General features: G+C 36.8%; 1 protein-coding gene across 1 annotated transcript in view; it reads right to left on the reverse strand.

Annotated features, from left to right (window-relative positions):
• The window catches only part of LOC148954500 (uncharacterized), a 243,521-nt gene that overhangs the window by 14,516 nt on the left and 209,791 nt on the right, over positions 1 to 19,214 (reverse strand). Inside the window, exons 14-15 of the mRNA XM_089086552.1 lie at positions 13,733 to 13,916; positions 11,533 to 11,880 (exon numbers count right to left, since the gene is read on the reverse strand). Of these exons, the coding sequence (XP_088942678.1) occupies positions 11,533 to 11,880; positions 13,733 to 13,916 (532 nt within the window). The remainder of the gene's footprint in view (positions 1 to 11,532; positions 11,881 to 13,732; positions 13,917 to 19,214) is intronic.

Here is a 19,214-nt window from a genome sequence, read left to right on the forward strand (position 1 = left end):
CCATGTTAAGAAAATGGTATTTTAGTGGCGTCACTTCACGACAATTGGGGGGGGGGGGGCAAAAGGTATTTTTCAAGATCTAGGCGAGGAGGGGGTAACTTTTAATATTTTCTTTTATGAAAATGCCCTTAAAAAAGTGTTCTTCAATGGGACTACCGAAAAAGCTGTTTTTCCGAATTCTGGGGGAGGGATGCCTTATATCCCGTTTTCTGTCGTGTACAATCAGTTGGAAAATTGCTCGTTTGTTATCAATTTTTTTTTTGCTGCATCGCCTATGGATTGTTTTGGGTACCCAACTGACTGACCGTATTTCAAACAGTAGGCTGTACGAAAAGTATGGTTCAATCCCGCTTTCTACGGCTATAATGAGAGAAATGTTGAGATAGCTAGGGCACGTTCTGCGGATGAAGGATGACAGATTGCCAAAGATTGTTTTTTAGCCAACCGTCTAAAGCTAAACGGAAAGCAGGTCGTCCGCAGTTGGGGTGGGAGGATATCATAAAGAAAGATTTAAGGCAAACAGATTTAAGAGAACTCTTGTTGTTGTTTAATTCGAGATTTATTTAGAAACTGGTAATTGTTCACACATTTTTTAAAGACGTTGTGCATTTCCTTTTTTAGAGTAATAACTTCGAGAATCGAGATTTATATATACATGCATAAAATGGGCGGTAAATGGGTGGTAAAGAGAGTTCTGGGGCCAGTGTTCCCTCCCTCATTTCGTCGAGCATCTAAATTCTTATAAAGTTTTTTCATTGTGCTTCTCACAAAATTCGTCTATACTCTGTGGTTTTCCTTCAAATCTGTGGCGATGTAATATTTGTCCACTCCCCGAATAACTTCTTGTGGTTATGTCTCCATAGTCAATGCTGCTGAAACTCAAAGAGGTGTTTAACCTTTCAAGTCTAACAACAAGAAGAAAGTGGAAACACTATGAAATGTTCATATATACAATATCCAGAGACGTATTAGAAATCTACATTGTTTCAACCCTGAGGCTTAAATTCTTTCATTTTGACCGTCAAATATTTATTCAAGCATGTTTTAACTACACATTTTGGAAAGTATTTTAATAAGAGAAAAGTGGATTACCAAAAGTAAAATCTAAAAAAAAAATGATAATCACGATGAGATGCAAGGTAAAGTTAAAATTTCTCTCACACAGTATTTGTGTCCTGGAAGAAGCTTAAATTCAGACTTAGAATTACTGCCAATGGCTTTAAGCTTTGATTTGCGTTTTATGGGTTTTGTCTTGAGAAATTTTGCCTGTTTGGTTTGAATTTTTTTTAAAGCACCATCTAGATTGATGGAGCGAATGGCTGTACAGGTGAAACCATGGCATCATTCTATCTACCGACTTTTCGAATTCGAATTCCCGTGCAGCAAAGCTCTTGTTGTTCGTGAATAACTGAATCCCCCCTTTTTATTCCGGAAGATAGATGAATCTTCGCGGTTGGCATGAGAGCTAAAAAGAAACATGCAGTCTTCTGACCTCATTGTTTAAGAATAGTTAAAGAAACACACCTACTCAACAAAACCAAATATTATAGAAGATCCTGCGAGGAGGCGCAAAAAATTGGGAAGAAATGTAGTGTAAAAAGTAAAAAAAGATGATTTACAGGTTAGATTTCATCTTTTCTAACATAAAAATAATTTTGGCGATTGGTACTAGCACAACTTTGTTATAATTAGTCTTAATGATAGTTGAAAACCCTTCGTTGTCAGAAAAAAACAAAATCTAGTCTTAAAGCTCTTTAACAAGAAAAAATTTATCATTTACCCTGAATGCACAATTTATTATCTCTATTTCTTAGAAAAAATGTGCAATCACTCAGAAGTTCCATATTATGCGACTTATGTAAACTATAAAATTCTCTTTCTCTGCGAATGTGTCCGTTTTCCATCCAAATATGAGCCCTTGATCAAACTAATTGATTCTTATTCTTTTTTGTTATTCCAATAGCCTACAGCAAGTTCTGACCAGTGTGTCAATCTTTTATTAATTTTCAAACTAACTAATTTTATTATTTATTTTCTAAGATGAAATAGTTTTTAGGTAGATACTAAACGTATATACGGATAAACGTATAAACGTAGATACGAAAAGTAGATACGAACCAGTGTTACACCTCACATGGCATCGAAAATTCAGATGTTATGTCGGAATTTTTTAACTTTCACCAAATAAATTCTTCAGAATATGGATTGAATAGTTAGTTTATAGGATGTATGTACAATATGTTCAAATGAGTGCACCTCATCAAATCAAGCTGTATTGTTGATTCTACTGTTTTGCTGGGTATTCAAGTTGTGATCAAAACCTCATATTAATCAATCTTAAAGCTGATAGATATTAACCAAACAGTTCGTGGTAACGATCTGTAAGGAAGGAGCGACCTGACTCAATAATAACTGAAACTCTAAAAAACGTAATTTTGATACGAATAGATATTTCAAAATAATTGGAGTTTTGAGCTGATTTCAAATATATAGGTTTCATTACGTTTAATCTTGGCGATCAAAGGTTATGAGCCTGAGAAAACTTGCCTAAATTTTTGAAAAAAGGAGAAAACAGACCCAAAGTTACATAATCTTAATGAATATCACACCATCAGACTCAGCGTATCAAAGAACCCTATCGTAGAGGTTTCAAGCGCCTATCTAAAAAAAATGTGAAATTTTGTATTTTTTTTGGCAAAAGAACGATCCCGGATGCGCGTTTATTTATTTATTTATTTATTTATTTCCCTCAAAAACGAGGAGTATAAAAGATAATTAAATAAATCTTCAAAAATCCAAATAACACACCATCAAACATAGCAACAATTTACAAGTTGCCCAAAAGAAAACATAATCAAATGCAACAAATAATAATAATGAAATCATGCACTTTTTAAACTATAGAAAAAAAGGAAAAAGATTATGAACATAAAGTATATTTTCAGATTTACGGTAAAAATTATTTATTTTTACCTTGGCTATTTCCAACGGCTCTTTAATTTTAAATTTTGAAACTAATTCAGTATTACTAAAGGAAATTGGAAAACCAAGTAAAAACTTACAATATTTAAAATAACAAACGCGAATTGCTGAAAAATCACAAATTTTAAAATCTCGAAGAAGAAAGGAAGGATAAAGAACATGCGGGAGGGCTACTGCATTAAAAAGAGAACCTAGAATTTCACGACGATAAACACCACGTAGCCGTATTATGGAACCAAACGCCTTTCTAATATTTTCTTGAATATGTAAAATTAGCATCGACTTAGAATCACGAGCTGAAGCAGAATAAGGTAACCCAAGATAAACAACAGCATCAGAAACCGGAAATGATATATTTCTATCGCAAATTAATTCAGCTCGATCATTAACATTAACGGGAAAATATTGACATTTTTTAATACTAATAGAAAGGCCACGAACATTAAGCAGACTAGAAAGGGAATTAAAATTCTTAATTAGACTAGCTTTAGAACGGCTCAATAGGATAATATCATCAGCATATGCAAGAAAAGACACATCCCGTCCCCAAGAAATAAGGGTTGTAGATAAAGAACGAAGACACTCCGCCAGACATGCGTTAAAAATATAAGGAGATAAAACCCCACCCTGTCTCACGCCCCGACCCACGGAAATTGGATTAGAAAGAGAATCAGAAGTATGTGCAAAAATTTTTATCCTAAGCCCCGAATACCAAGATCTCAGAACTCTAACCACAGAAAGGGGAATCCCACCAGAAATAAGAGCTGAAAGAGCGGAAGCATGCGAAATATTGTCAAAAGCTCCTTTTATATCAATTAATAGTGTATAAAGTGGGGAGCCAGTAGATCTTGACTCCTTAATTATAGTATCAAACGTTGCATGCGCATGGTCGCAACTCATTCCTTTTTTGAACCCTACTTGATTAAGACCAACATCCAAATAATCAAAAAGATCCTTTATACATAATTCAAAAAGTTTACCAATCATAGAACCCTTCGTTATCGGCCTATACGAATCACAAGAACGGAGATCTCTTTTACCAGATTTTAGAATAGGAGTTACCACCCCAATCCTAAAAGATGGAGGAACATTACCAAACTTGAGAATAAGATTAAAAAAAGTCAAAAGAAGAAGAAGAAAAGAAGTTGGAGCAAATTTCACATGATTTGAAAAAATCCCATCATGGTCTTTAGAGGATTGTGGCTTTAATTTACGGCATGCACCCAACAAAGAATCAAACGAAATAGAAAAATCATGCGAATTAAAAGAACTGTTTAAAATTATATCAACATGCGAAAGTTGTTCAGGATCATCACAAGATTTCGAAAGGTTTGCAAAATGAGTTTCCCACTCAACAAGAGAAGGGCCATTCTTTTTAGAAGGTTCATTAACTCTCTTTGTTGAACGTAGAGCTTTCCAAAGTTTCTTTTTATTCATATCAACTTCAGACGAAGCATCCATAAGCAAAATATTATTATGACGACGAAGCTCCGACTGGAAAATTGCCTTCTTTTTTTCATGCATAGAAAAGCCGGATGAAGATCACGCGGTTTTCCACTATTTTTCCAATGTCTAAAAGCTAATTTAGATTCATGATTAGCATGTACAAGAAACGGATTTGACGACCAAAAAGGTTTTTCAACATTGGGTTTACATTTTTTAACTCCAAAAGTTTCTTTAGCACCATATTTTAAGCAATGTAATAACTGAAGATATATGCAGTTAAGCTCAAGCTCTATGTTATCTTTATGACACTTCAGAATATCAGGTACAACTACTTTTCGAGCTAAAGAATCAACTTTATCTTGGTAAGCCGGAATCAGTTTTTCATCCCAGATAATTCTCTCAAAATATTTAGGGCGAATTGGAATAAAATTAGAAGCAGAAACAGAATCATGAATTACAGAAAACGATGTCAAAAACTGAATAGGTAAATGATCACTTATCGGGAAATCCGGGATAACTTTTACAATAATAGATGGGGAAAAATTAAAAAGAACATGGTCAATATTACTCGTACTCCCACTCCAATGAGAATAAGTAAAATCAAGTGTCTTACGGCAGATATTAAAATTTGGTAAAGACGAAAATAAAATTGTGCTACGTTCATTTACACTATCAAGATCACAGTTAAAATCACCAAAAATAAAAATACGTAAACTCGAATCTAATAGGGCAATAAAGCTACTAAGTCTATGGCAAGCTGACGTAAAGGCTTCAAAAGACGAATCAACATGATAGTCAGTAGGCAAATAGCAATTGACCAAAACACAATCAAAAAGTTTGCAGGCAAGAAAAGACTCATCAGCACAAGATAAAATAGCACTAAATTCTTTAGGAACAAATGTAGCAATGCCACCCGCAGGGCGGCCTCCGGTAGGCCTCGCAGGAACGGTAAATATATCATGTAGACTTGAAAGGGAACTTAACATATTCAAAGAATGGTCCAACAAATGATGCTCTTGCAAACATAGTATTGAACTATTTCCAGAAACAAATTCATTCAGCACTACAAATTTGCCAATGACTCCATTCGAATTAAAGGACGTAATCGTAGAACCAATATTCATTTAGAAAACTTTTTCATAGCAGGGCAACTGAAACTGTAAGACGGGTGGTTAGTTGAGTTGCAATTTGCACAACAAATGGGGTTAGTACATGGAGTATTCTTCGTTGATCTATGATTTCCACTGCAACGAGCACACTTCAGAGTAGAAGAATCACAGTTTTTTTCGGTGTGAGAGGGACTTTGACATGCGAAACATCGTTTTGGAAGCACCTTGTCTTTCTCAACTCTGTAGAGCTCGTAACCGAACTTAATCCCATGGACGATATAATATTTTAAAAATGCTTCGGACTCAAACGACACCTTTACTGTTCTCGACATTCCGAGGCGCCTGAACTCCAGAATCCCAGGCAAAGTGGCTGCTAGAGCTTCAATGTCGAACTCGATATCCACACCACGGATTATTCCGAAAAACTTAGGCTTTCTAGTATTGATAAGACAATCAGGGAAGGAATCCTTTAGATCACAAGAAAACTTTTTCCCAGATTCAGCCGCCACAGTGATAAAAATCAAATCATTGGTCTTTTTTATTTGCTTGATACAGCCCGAGCCGAATTTTTCCAATTCATTTTTCCTGGAAACAGGGTCACGTAACGCGGTTGGCGGATTAGCGATAGTAATAGTCTCTCCTTAATCAGAGCTGTTGGGGAGAGGAGGCCAATCTGGTTAATTTAAAGGGGAGGGGGTGGGGGAGCCCAAAGTGGCTGAACACTTCGACAGCGAGGACTGTAAGTCTTGTTCAATTCTTTCAAGAGAAGTAATGGATTTCTCCAGCTTTCTGACATAATCACTAACAAGTCGATCCAAACGTACATTGGAATCAGATTTTAATAAAGGGCAGTCTCTGAATGAGCGAGGCACTAATACAGGCCATTTGAAACCTTTCTGGTCAAGATCCGTGACCATCTTCATAATATCTTTTGCTGTAGCAAGTTCCGCAGCGTTGCCACGTCTCATTACTCTCTTTATAGGAATTCCAGAAAATTTCCAAAGCAGATTTTTCGCATTCACCAAAGCATCAAGGCTGTAAAAGTTCGCCACAGTTTCAATAAGCTCCGTTTCTGGAATACCATTCGCAAATGCATCGCAAATAAAAAACAGGGCAGAGTTCACAATTACATGAGAAATCCCATCTGCAATTACGAAGGTTTTTGAAAAATCACAGAATGAATCAGAAGAATCATCGCAGGCAAAATTATTCCGCTTTACCTGTTCATTTGGGCAATGAGTATCAGTCGAATCGTTAATCACAGGTGCTTCCTGGCTAACAGCCAAGAGAGGGTCTTGAGACGCAGGGGTTACGGCATTCAGTGGCGTCAGCATATTTATTGAAGAATTTGGGTGCTCACTCTCTATTGGGTCACTAGAAAATTCGGTAGCGGCTTTGCAAATAGAACAGATCCAATTAGGAGTATTCTTTCTATCGGAAACGGTGATCCCTGAACAAGAGGGATGAAACAAATTGGAACACTTAGTGCATTGCAACAGCGTGCCTTTCCCCAAAGAACGTTCACAATTAGGGCACACTTTTGGAGACATCATTGGCTTGAAAAAAAAAAAAATATCACCCCAACAGACAAGGGAAGCGTCAGCCCCCGTTACCTTATCCCCGCAATTTAAGGGAGACTCTCCCGGCAGGTACAACGGCACTTGCCACGGGTTTACTGCCCCTCTTCTGCTTGTCAATTAAGGTTACGCAAAATTGAAATCAGCACAAATCTATTTTTGTAAAGTGTAAATAAATGTCCAGAAACTAGGTCAGTAGATTACAACATTTTTAATCCGTATGAAATGTTATGACAGAATGGTTGCACAATTAACTCCGGTCACTGAATTAATTTAGGATCCTACCGAGTTTCAAGTTGATAAAATCCAAAAAAGGTGTTATCACATTCAAGGCTAAATGAAGACATTTGTTTTTATTGTTTTTGTTTTTTTTCCCCCAGGGGTGATCGTATCGACCCAGTGGTCCTAGAATATCAGAAGATGGCTCTCACAAATTGAAATTAAAGGCTCTAGTATCCCTTTTAAGTGACCCAAAAAATTGGAGGGTATATAGGCTCCCTCCCACGCCCGTTTTTCCCAGTCGTTGGATCAAAATTTTGAGATAGCCATTTTGGCTATCATAGTTGAAAGGTCTTTAAATTAAAAAATTTGCCCGTTGTTTACATATAGCATTTGTTATTGGGAAGTATGCATACATATTTAGGGGGAGGAGGTGGAATTATCTACTTGTGGGATTTTCAAAGGGAATAATTTTCCATGGGGAGGGAAGTTTTCAGGGGGTGAATTTTTCAGGGGAAATTTTACACTGGGGGAATTTGCCAGAATTCCTATACGAAATTCTTCTTATGTTTTACTTTCTCATTGCCGACTCAATTTTACGCGTGGAGATGTTAAGGATAATTGTCCGATGTAACTTTTTTCCAAGATTGAATTATCTAGAGAATAAATTCTTGGGGAGGAGGGATTTTTCCGTGGAGGAGTAGCCAGATTTCCTAGAATTATTTAAAAACGATCAGAAATTTAAAAAAAGTTTTTTCAACTGATAGTAAGGAGCAAGATCAAAACTTAAAAAGAACAGAAATTATTACGTATATGAGATGGGTTACTCCTTTAAACCACCTCGCTCTTTACGCTAAAGTTTGAATTCTGTCCCTCACACACAAAATGACTATCTCAAAATTTTGATTGGATGTGTTTGGGGGAATGAAGGGCGTGGGGGGGGGGCTAGTTTCCCTCCAATAACTTTCGACTATTAAAAAGGGCACTAACCCTTTGAATTTGCAATCAACTTAGCCTGTTTTGAAGTTTCTACGACAACGCCTTCTATAACAACCTTATATGCCCCCAGGACATAACTTAAAACCCTTGCCCTCATGGTCGTGGGGGAATGTCCTCCTCAAAAACAAATTTTCTATCTGGAAATCAACTACGCTGAACAAAAAGGCCATCTCAAAATTTTGATTGGATGTGTTTGGAGGAATGAGGGGCGTTGGAGGGGGGGGGGGGGGCTAGTCGCCCTCCAATCAGTTTCGACTATTAAAAAGTGTACTAGCCCGTTGAATTTTCAATTGAATGAGCCTGTTTTGAAGTTTCTACGACAACGCCTTCTATAAAAACCTTATATGCCCCCAGGGCATAACTCAAATCCCCTGCCCTGATGGTTGTGGGGGAGTGTCCCCCTCAAAAACCTATTTTATATTTGGAAATCAACTACGCTGAAGAAAAAGGCTATCTCAAAATTTTGATTGGATGTGTTTGGGGGAATGATGGGCCTGGGGGGGGGGGTAGTTGCCCTCCAATCACTTTCGACTATTATAAAGGGTACTAGCCCTTTGAATTTCCAATCGAATGAGCCTGTTTTGAAGTTTCTACGACTACGTCTTCTGTAAGAACCTTATATACCCCAGGGCACAACTTAAAACCCTTTCTCAGAGGGTTGTGTGGGATTATCCTGTTTAAGAAAATATTTTCTGTCTGGAAATCAACTATGCTGAACAAAATGGCTATCTCAAAATTTGTATTAGATGTGTTAGGTGGAATGACGGGCGTGGGGGGGGGGCTAGTTGCCCTCCAATCACTTTCGACTATCAAAAAGGGTACTAGCCCTTTGAATTTCCAGTCGAATGAGCCTGTTTTAAAGTTTCTACAACTACGCCTTCTATAAAAACCTTATATACCCCTAGGCCATAACTTAAAACCCTTGCCCTGAGGGTTGTGAGGGAGTGTCCTCCTCAAAAACATATTTTCTATCTGGAAAACAACTACACTGAACAAAATGGCTATCTCAAAATTTTGAGGGGTAATGTTTGGGGGAATGATGGGCGTGGGGGGGCTAGTTGCCCTCCAATCACTTTCGACTATTAAAAAGGGCACTAGCCACTCCAATTTCCAATCGAATGAGCCATTTTCGAAGTTTTTACGACAACGCCTTCTATAAAAACCTTATATGCCCCCAGGGCATAACTTAAAACCTTGCCCTGAGGGTTGTGGGGGAGTGTCCTCTTCAACAACACATTCTCTATCAGTAGATCGACAACGCTGATCTAAATGGTTGTCTCTAAATTTTGATTGGTTAGGTTTGGGAGAATGATGGGCGTGGGGGGGGGGGATATTTTCCAACCAAACAACTTTGACTATTAAAAAGGGCACTAGCCCTTTGAATTTCCAATTGATTGAGCCTGTTTTGAAGTTTCTACGACAACGTCTTCTATAAAAAACTTATATACCCCCAGGGCATAACTTAAAATCCTTGCCCTGAGGGTTCTGGGGGAGTTTCCTCCTCAAAAACTTATTTTCTATCTGGAAATCAACTACGCTGAATAAAATGACTATCTCAAAATGTTGATTGGATGTGTTTGGGGTAATGATGGGCGTGGGGGGGGGCACTGGCCACTCCAATTTCTAATCGAATGAGCCCTTTTCGAAGTTTCTATGACAACTCCTTCGATACGAAGTGCCCGGGTATGGCGAACCAAGAAACAACACATTGTGCTTCGTTTACTTAGACAGCGCTAGCACGCTGCCTATGATTTGCTGGATAACTTCTTGCATTTGCTACTCTATAACGTCAGTTTATCTAAAATGTAATCCCTGATTTATCACTGATTTAGTCGTTTACACGATGTAAATGAACTAGGTAAAGAAGGGGAAAGAAAAAGTCTCGCACTTTCGAAAAATAGCAATTATATTTCTAGGAATATTTTGGTGTGTTTAACTGATGTTTCCAGCAGAACCTGAAATGTAGAATGTAACAAGTGAAAAGAAGAAAAATATCATTTTAGCAACTTTCAACCTAATTACTTTTTATCCCACTTCTGAAATATTATTATTTTTTTAGAAACAGTTAAAATCTATGTTGAGCAAAATACCCAGTTTCCTTTTACTCAGAAGTCACTAACTAATAAAGATATTTCATATAAAAATAGAGTGGCACTAAAACATAAAACAAATACAATACTTCCTGTTCATGAGAGGACCTGCCATAGCTCTAGGCCCCTTATAATTACACTGAAATTTGATTATTCCGTAGATACTATTTATAATTTAATATAGCACTAGTTTAACTTTAGCGGAAAAATAGAGAGGCCTGGGGATAAAAGGCCTAGTTTAAGTATAAAAGAGCCTATAAAAAGTTAATTGTATCAGAAAATTTACATGATTTAAAAAGAAAGGAAAAATCCCAGGAAAGTATATGAATCTTGATGAAAATTATGCCAGCAAGTTTAGAGTTTCCAAAAACCATACATTAGAGGTTTCAAGTTTGTAAATGTTAAAACATGGAATTCGGCATTTTAACTTTTCCGAAAGTTGGGAGGCGTGTTTCTATGTTTGTTTTTCTTTCCAAGGGATTGCATTGAATACTAAAACGTAAACATAGAGCCAAAAGGGGGGTGGGGGTGGAATTATGGATTTCTGTTTAGTTGATCTCTCTCTCAGTATTCTTCTAACACTGGTCTACTGTGATCACCCCAGTGAAAAAAAAAAAAAAAAAAAACGCCTTCGTGACAATATTTTTGAGCATTCAAAACTTTGTACATTTGCATAGAGAAACTTGTAGTCTCTGAAAATGGATATCTGGACATTCTATGTATATTTTTCGATTCCCATCGGGATTGAAATTTATAAGGGCAATTCCCACATTTTTCTAATATTATAAAGTTTTTTTTGACGCTAATAATCAATGATAGGTATCTTCAAACCATATGAACTTCAAAGATTTGGAATAACAGGACATTTAAATTTTTCATGTATCTGATGATAACAAAGTTGTTCTTTTGGTTACCCTGGGGACAGGTTGTTGTTTACGAGAAATTCGTTACCACGAACTGTTTTACACTTTTACAGATAAATTTGTATAGTTTCTGAATACACTCTTTGAATTTTTTATATTTTGGCGTAAGGCCACCAGGTTTTATTCTTCTTAATACTAACAGCAAATTTAGCCTAGCAAATTACTTCCTAGGACAAGTAATTATTACCTGCATGACTTTTACAGATGGACTGAAATTTTGCATTTTCTTCAGACATGAGGGATCTTTAAAACAATCTGTTACAGTAACATCTGTTGATGATTTTTGAATTGCCAGATCAGACAATGTAGTCAAATCTACTATTGAATGCGTGGTAGGCTCAGTTTGGACAGTCGTTGGACGCGTTCTTGTTATGATTGATATTCTTCTTCTCTGAGTTGTGGAAGTTTGCTCTGCTGTAGTAGGCAACGTGACTGGATTTTTTCCAAAAATATCACTAAGTACAACTTCTCCTCCCTGGTTATTATAGGTCAAAAGGTTGCTATTGAGCTTCAGTTTGTTGTCAAAAACACCCACCTAAAAATAGACGAACAATTTACATATTTTTTTTTGAGCTTTTGGAGAAGTATACCAAAGAAAGGGTGCACTCGAGAACAGTTATGCTTTGGGCTATGAGCTGGAACTTGGAGGTGTGTTTAGCACACTTATGAGTGAACTAAGATATAAGTATTCTGATTAGAGTCTTCCGTGACCGCACATCTTTTATTGGTAAAGGGTATCCATAAAAAAGATTCTTAGCCAATTTATACGAAGTTTGGCTCAAATGCCACAACCTTATCTGTTAGATATCCTGATGCCAAGCATTTATGAGAATCCTCTTCCTTTTCACTCCCAGAGTGTTTGGACACAGTTTTTATGCCCAGAAGTATAACTGGGAAGCTAGTCCTTGAAAGCTAGGAAGTTAGTCAGCCAATAGGTTAAAAAACAAAAAAAAGTCAGTATAATAGTGGTCTGAAACGCCTCTTGTTTTACAGGCTTATCTGTTTATTTTCAGTAGGTAAATGGAATGACGGAAATAAATGACGTAAAATCAATTTGGAAGAATATCGGTCTCAGTCGGTAAAAGATAAGTAAAGGAATCTTAAAATCAATATCACCCAAATCTGTCTCTACAGATGAATTAGTGAATCTATTGCTCCCCCCTCCCAAACGTTTTGGCTAGTAACACCTCTGGTCCTTACTACCCAGAACATTTGGTTGAGAATCCCAAAGTCCTTCTGATAGATATCATAATTTTATTAATTTGGGATCATCCTTTATATCTGCAAAGGTCCGGTTGTCTCTAGTCAACCCACATTAAAACTAGAACACTAGCTTATACTTCCAGTTAATCTGGTTGTGATATAACAACTCCTTCTAGTAGATGACCAATTGACAAGATTCTAACCCCACCCCGCCCCCCCTCTGTTTTCCCTTCCATAATTTAAACCACAGGTGGAACTGTTTCAGCCTATTCTTACACAAACCTTGTATGCATTCGTAATTTCAGGAAACGCAATTAAAATAGCATACACATAATAGTATGCGAAATAATTAAAGAAAAGATACATAATTAAAGAAAATTCGACGAAAATAAAACATTTCATTAAAAAACGGAGACATAGTGTGAAAATTCCAGATTGGAGTTTCCATGTCTTACTTAGAAACTTAGGAAAGATAGAAATTGTTTTATCTTTGCCCAAAAAGAGATGATTTCATATTCTAAACGAGGCCGAGGCCAGCATTACATGATCTCTAAGAAGTCCACCAAATCAGCTAAGACAGCTTCGTCTTGCTTCTTGTTCATACTATCTTTTGTATACTGATACATAGGCCTTGGATTTTTTTGTAATATTGCTGGTAATTCTATGAATCACAGAGAAGCCTTTTTTTTTCATTTCATGATCCCCATTAAAAAGAACAGTTTTCAAATCTTGTCTCTTGCCGCTATCAAGCTAAAGATAACTGAACCCGATGAAGAAAAGTAGAAGAAGTAGAGCTGATGTGCAAAACAATGAGTTATAAATGAATTCATATCGCTCATAAGAAATCATAAGAAATTTCTACGGTAAGAATTTATAAGTATTGCTTCATTACCCTTCGATGTTCATCTTATTTAAATCAACATATATTTTCCAATTATTAACTTTTAATGTAGGGAAAAAAAGAAGAACATTGATTGTTATGTATATTTATCGATTATAAATATGTCCCAAGAGGTTTTACATAGCATAATGAAATATATATAACAAAGTATTAATACAAAGTAATACATTTTACTTTTGCAAAGACAGTTTTAGCAGTCCTATCAAAACTATAGCAAAGAACTCGTACAATTTTTAAGAGTATGTACTTCATAAGAAAAAACAAGAAAGTAAGAAGAAGTTACTTTTTTCATTATGGCGGGTGATCGAATAGAGCGATCTTGCGATGGTGCACGTCTAATATTCCAAACAGCAACATCAATGTCACCATACCCATCAGGTGTCAGCCGAAAGTCTGTCTCATTGAAATCAACTCGATCAGTGCCAGTCTTTCGAATGAATTCATTTAAGAGGAATCTATCGTAGAACCTGGAGACATAAATGCTTAGTAATTAAGTAATTAAGTAAAAGTCTATCTAGACAATAAAATTATAAGATAAACTGAACCTTTTAAATTCCCATTGGAAACCGTCAAACTGAAAATGTCATTAGTATTTCCGACTTAACAGCTTTCTTGGAGAAGGACATAGAAGAAAAAACAGATTTTTGATGCACATTGTAAAAGTTGTCAAACAGTTCGTGGTAACGAACAGTAAGTAAAGAGCTACCCGGGCTAATTGTAACCAAAGCTCTGAAAAAAGAGTTTGAACGGCTTTTTATTATAAGTTGAAATATGTAGAAAGTATTTAAATTCAAGGGCACCCACCAAAAGTTACGAGGCTAGTAAAATTCACTCTATTTTGAAAAAGGGGTTGAATACCTTCAAAAGGTTTAGTGATGTTGATGAGAACTATAGCCTTAGCTTCAGCATATGAGAGAACCATGTTGCAGTAGTTTAAAGCTCATATCTACAAGAATATGGAATTTAGCATTTCTTCCTAGAGGAAGGATTCCAGTTGCGTGTTTATTTTTCTGTTTTTTTTAGGGGCGATTGGGTCGAACCAACTGTTTTAGAAAATCAGGAACAGATTCATTCGAATGTAAAGTGAAAGTTTTACTTCCCTTTCTAAATAGCAAAAAATATCGATCCAGAGCAAAGCTACGTTCCTGTCATTGTTGCATACAAAACAAAATTTTCGCACAAAACGTGCAAAAAGCTATTGAAGGAAAATTCTGAGATGGCCAATCAACATAAATTATCTAAAAACTATGTAAAGTACGGTATTGAGCTTTTTGGTTACAGAAGCAGCATTACTGCGCGTTGACGCATCCGTCCCTAAAGATGTACGAAATCTAGACTTTTCTCTTAAAGTTTATACATGCTTGATATACAAAATTGATTTATACAAGTTTTTAAAATTGTTTCACATCAGCTGCTGTGGAAGAGGGTGAGTGGGTTGAGCAATTCAGGGGATTGTCCTTGAACCTCAAAGAGTGTGTCCTTATGTCCTGATTTCCTAACTCTCTGTGAGCGGTTAGATAAATATAGAACAAAACTTGGGAATGGCGTCGGGTAATGTGTGTGTGTGTGGGGGGGGGGGGAGATATTTACAACTCCTTAATTCCCAGGAAATGCTTAAGACTACGCCTGTAATATGGAGGCTGTGGGGTGATAGCACCTCTCTTATTCCCGGCAATCTTTTTTGTGCAGCATAAAAGTTTACATTTGCATGCTACCCAGCATAGAAGGTGGAAAAGATTTGGGAGGGGGGATTATGATCCCGACGAGAAAAATTCTGGGGGTGCAGGATTCAAAGCCCTTGAACTTTTAAAGTGCAAATAAATTTTCAAGCAATTGCTAAAGTACATTTTGTTGGTATGTTTTATTTTTTAAATTCAAAATTTAACTAGAAAACAAATTTCTAAATATGTAACTGGAGTTGGTAGAACATGGATGTTGAAATAAATATGAAAGAAAAACAACATCTTAGTAGCTTTAAATGTCTGTAAAGATATATTGGGTGACCCTATCTCAGAATTCCGTCTATTCATTTTCCATTTAAGGACTCCGGGGAGATGTCTATCCCATGTTTAGGTCTCTTATCAAAAATATGTAATATAAAGAAATAAGATTCAGGAAATTAGGCTTGTAATTAAAGCTTGTATTACCACGGGGGTCTTTACCCAGCGCACTGTCTTTGTCTTTTGTAGTGATAATTGAAATCTGTTGCTAACACTAATACTATAGTGCGCAATTAAACATAGATCGGGGCTGCCCGAACTCGGTGCGGATAAATACAATTTCTATCCCTTCCACAATATTCAAAGCCACCATCTTTACACCCACCCAGGTAATTCTCATTTCCTTTAAATCTGTACTCACAAAGGCCCCTCACCCCAAACGTGAGTAACTAATGTTCCGCCAAGCCCTAAACGGTCGACCGGACGCGGTAGTATTCGGCAATCTGTTGACCTTCATCTATAGAACGAACTCAGGCTGCGTTCACATTTCACTCACAATAGCTTCTGAGAAAGGGACCGAACAATACTTTTTGCACAGTGTACTGCTTGAAATGCATTCAGTTATCCGGGTACCCAGAACAATCCTTAAGCGATTTCTCTGGAAAACCTCTAGCAAATCTTCATCCGCTTTTCGGAGCGTCCATACTTCAGAGCCATATTTGACCACTGTCATCACTGTAGCTTCTAATATTCTAATCTTGGTTTGCAGACTTATCTTCCTATTCTTCCAGACTTATTTGTGTAAAAACATCCTGAGCCTTGGCTATTTTATATTTCACATGTTCACTGCTCCCACCATCTTTACTAATAATGCTACCAAGGTAAGTGAAGCTGCCCACGTGATCAATCTTTTCATTACCCAACTTCACCTTTTCATCTTCACTTACTCCTAGCCCTAGCGACTTAGTCTTTTTAACATTAGTTTTCAAACCTGTTCTAGCACCCTGAACTCGCAAAACCTCTAAAAGTTCATTCTTTTTTCTCACACTTTCATCTAGGATGCTTAAATAATCAGCATAATTTTTTCCTCCCCATTTGATTCCGTGGTCTCCCATTGCCTTTCCTCTGCTCCTTAAAACAAAGTCCATCAAAATAATCCATACAAAGGGAGATAGAACACAACCCTGCTTAACTTCTGATTTAATGCTAAACCAGCTGTTAACCTCATTGCCTACCTTAACCGCAGCAGTGTTATTCTCGTACATAGCACTAATCACTTTAATGTATTTGTCTGGTATACCATACAAGGACAAAACCATTATTAAAGCTCTTCTATCAACAAAATCGAACGCTTGCTCATAATCTATAAAACTGAGGACCAAAGGCGTTTAACAGCTCAGGCACTTCTCGATTATTAACCTAAGAGAGAAACTTTGGTTGAGACATCCTCTACCTTTTCTAAAACCGCACTGTTCTTCTCTTAAAACTTTGTCTACGGCATCTCTCAGTCTAAAAAGTATCATATTACTAAGTCATTTACTACCTACAGAGACCAGACAAATGCCTCGATAATTACCACATTCACTTTTATCACCTTTCTTATAAAGTGGCTTAATTAAGGTTTTCCTAAAATCGTTAGGTACTTCCCCTTTTTCGAAAATCATATTCATAATCTTCAGTAACTTATTTCTAACCTCAGACCCACCATATTTAAGAAACTCATTTACCACCCTATCAGCACCTGGAGCCTTATTATTCTTTAATCCTTTTAGTACTGTTGCTAATTCCTCCTCACAAAACAAATCTTCCTTCACATCCAAGGTATCACAAACTCTTTCATCTTCCTCTATATTTTTTCCTGCAGCTCTATCTCGGTTTAGCAAATTCTCAAAATGTTCGGCCCATCTCTCTTTAGTTTTTTCCTTATCGCTAATTGTGACCCCATTCCTATCTTTAACTGGGCCAAGTCCGGATTGACTACTACCTCTCAATTTGTTAACGTGCCAGTACAATATTTTACTATTATGCCGTCTAGCTGCATCTTCCAGATCCCCGGCAATTTTATCCATGGCCTCCAATTAACACCTTCTTAGTTCATATTTTAATTCTTTCTCCACTTTATTTACATTTCTTTTGTTTTCATACGATCTATCACTCAGATAATTCTTGTACAAGTCCTTTCTCCTTTCTATTAAATATAAAGCTTTTTCACTAATATTCTTAGCTGCAGTTCTAGCTTTCTTCCCTAATACGCCTTCAGCAACTTCACAAACTATTTTTCTAAAATCATTCCAACCATCTTCCACATTATCAAATTTTAAACTCTCAAGTTTAGTGTTCAACTGTTCTTGAAACGTTTTTCTCAAATTCTCATCCTGGGGTGTACCAACGTCATAACTTCCCGGGAGGTGGTTACCCTTTCGATATTTCAGCTTTAAATTAACCCTAGACACTACTAGATGGTGATCTTTACTTTTAACATCAATAACAGCACTCCTATATACCCTAGTATCTTGTATTGGTCCTGCCAGTCTTCGGTTTACTATAACATAATCAAAAAGGTTTGCTGTATTCCCGTCACGTGAATACCATGTTAACTTATGAGCCATTTTATGACCAAACATCTTATTGGTTATATCTAGATTGTTATATCTACAAAATTGCAAAAGTCTGTATCCATTACTCTTTTCTTTTCCTGCACCAAATTTACCTAGGGTGGGATACAATCCATCCCTGTGTCTACCCACCTGGACGTTAAAATCTCCCAGTAATAACATCATATTTTTCCCTGGGACCCTGTTTATTTGCTCCTGTAACCCTTTCCAGTATCTCCCTCAGTCTGTTCTACAGGGGTGTATACTACTATGACTGATACCCTGAACTTTCTAGTCATAAAATGAGCAATTAGTATTCTATTATTAATACCTTCCCAGCCTAAACAAGACTTAGCAGCTTCCTTATTCATCATGAGCCCTACTACCTGTCTATGTCCCCCATCCTTCCTGCATGAGTGAGAAAATTTATATCAGCTAAGTTTATACTCCCTATCCTTGGGATATGGCTTTTTGAAACTTCCAATAAGTCCAATTAATACGATCTTAATTTGCCTGTCAAAACGTCGGTGTGATGGTAGTTTTTTCTGTTGAAAAACTACAATTTGCAATTTCCATGTTCTTTAAATGAGTGAAATTATTATGGCGCCGGGAAAAGTAATGATTCAGGATACAAGTGCAAGACGGGGATCACATATCTTTTCAAGTCTACACCGAAGTGCTTAAACCGGCTTAGAGCCGGACAACAAGAAGTCCTTGGGACCTCCAGTATGAATGGAGGCTTTGTGGAATCTTGGGCCCATTTTGGTCACAACATGGTTTTCAGTATTCGGTGATGCTCTTTTATCAACAAGAGTCAAGACCCTTTTGAAACAACCTCAATTCTATTACCTCGGATTCATAACATATTCATATCTAAAAACATTCTGCTACTACAGGGAGGCAGTCCATAATAGATAAATTTTTTCCCAAAATAAATCTGGTGAAAATTTCGAGAAACTGTGTCTCTGGGGATGACAACGCCCCCACAGCCCTTGGGGCAAGAATTATAATTTACACAAGTTCGATCTTTTGTGTCCCAGAAGGCCAGAGCCATCCTGGTGAAGCATACAGAGAGTGTTATCCTTAGTACTACAACTGGATATGTAGGTGGGATATGAAGGTAAACGATACGAAGGCAAAGGGTATGAAGGTGAAAATTTAAGAGAATGTTGAGGGGAGAGTTAAACTGAATCAAAACAAATTATGTTCTTGTGGGTTGTCTAAAGGGTAT

This window comes from Artemia sp. Qi Xiang Cuo, chromosome 3 (genome assembly GCF_049724085.1).
Source record: "Artemia sp. Qi Xiang Cuo chromosome 3, ASM4972408v1, whole genome shotgun sequence".
NCBI classification, from domain to species: Eukaryota; Metazoa; Arthropoda; class Branchiopoda; order Anostraca; family Artemiidae; genus Artemia; species Artemia sp. Qi Xiang Cuo.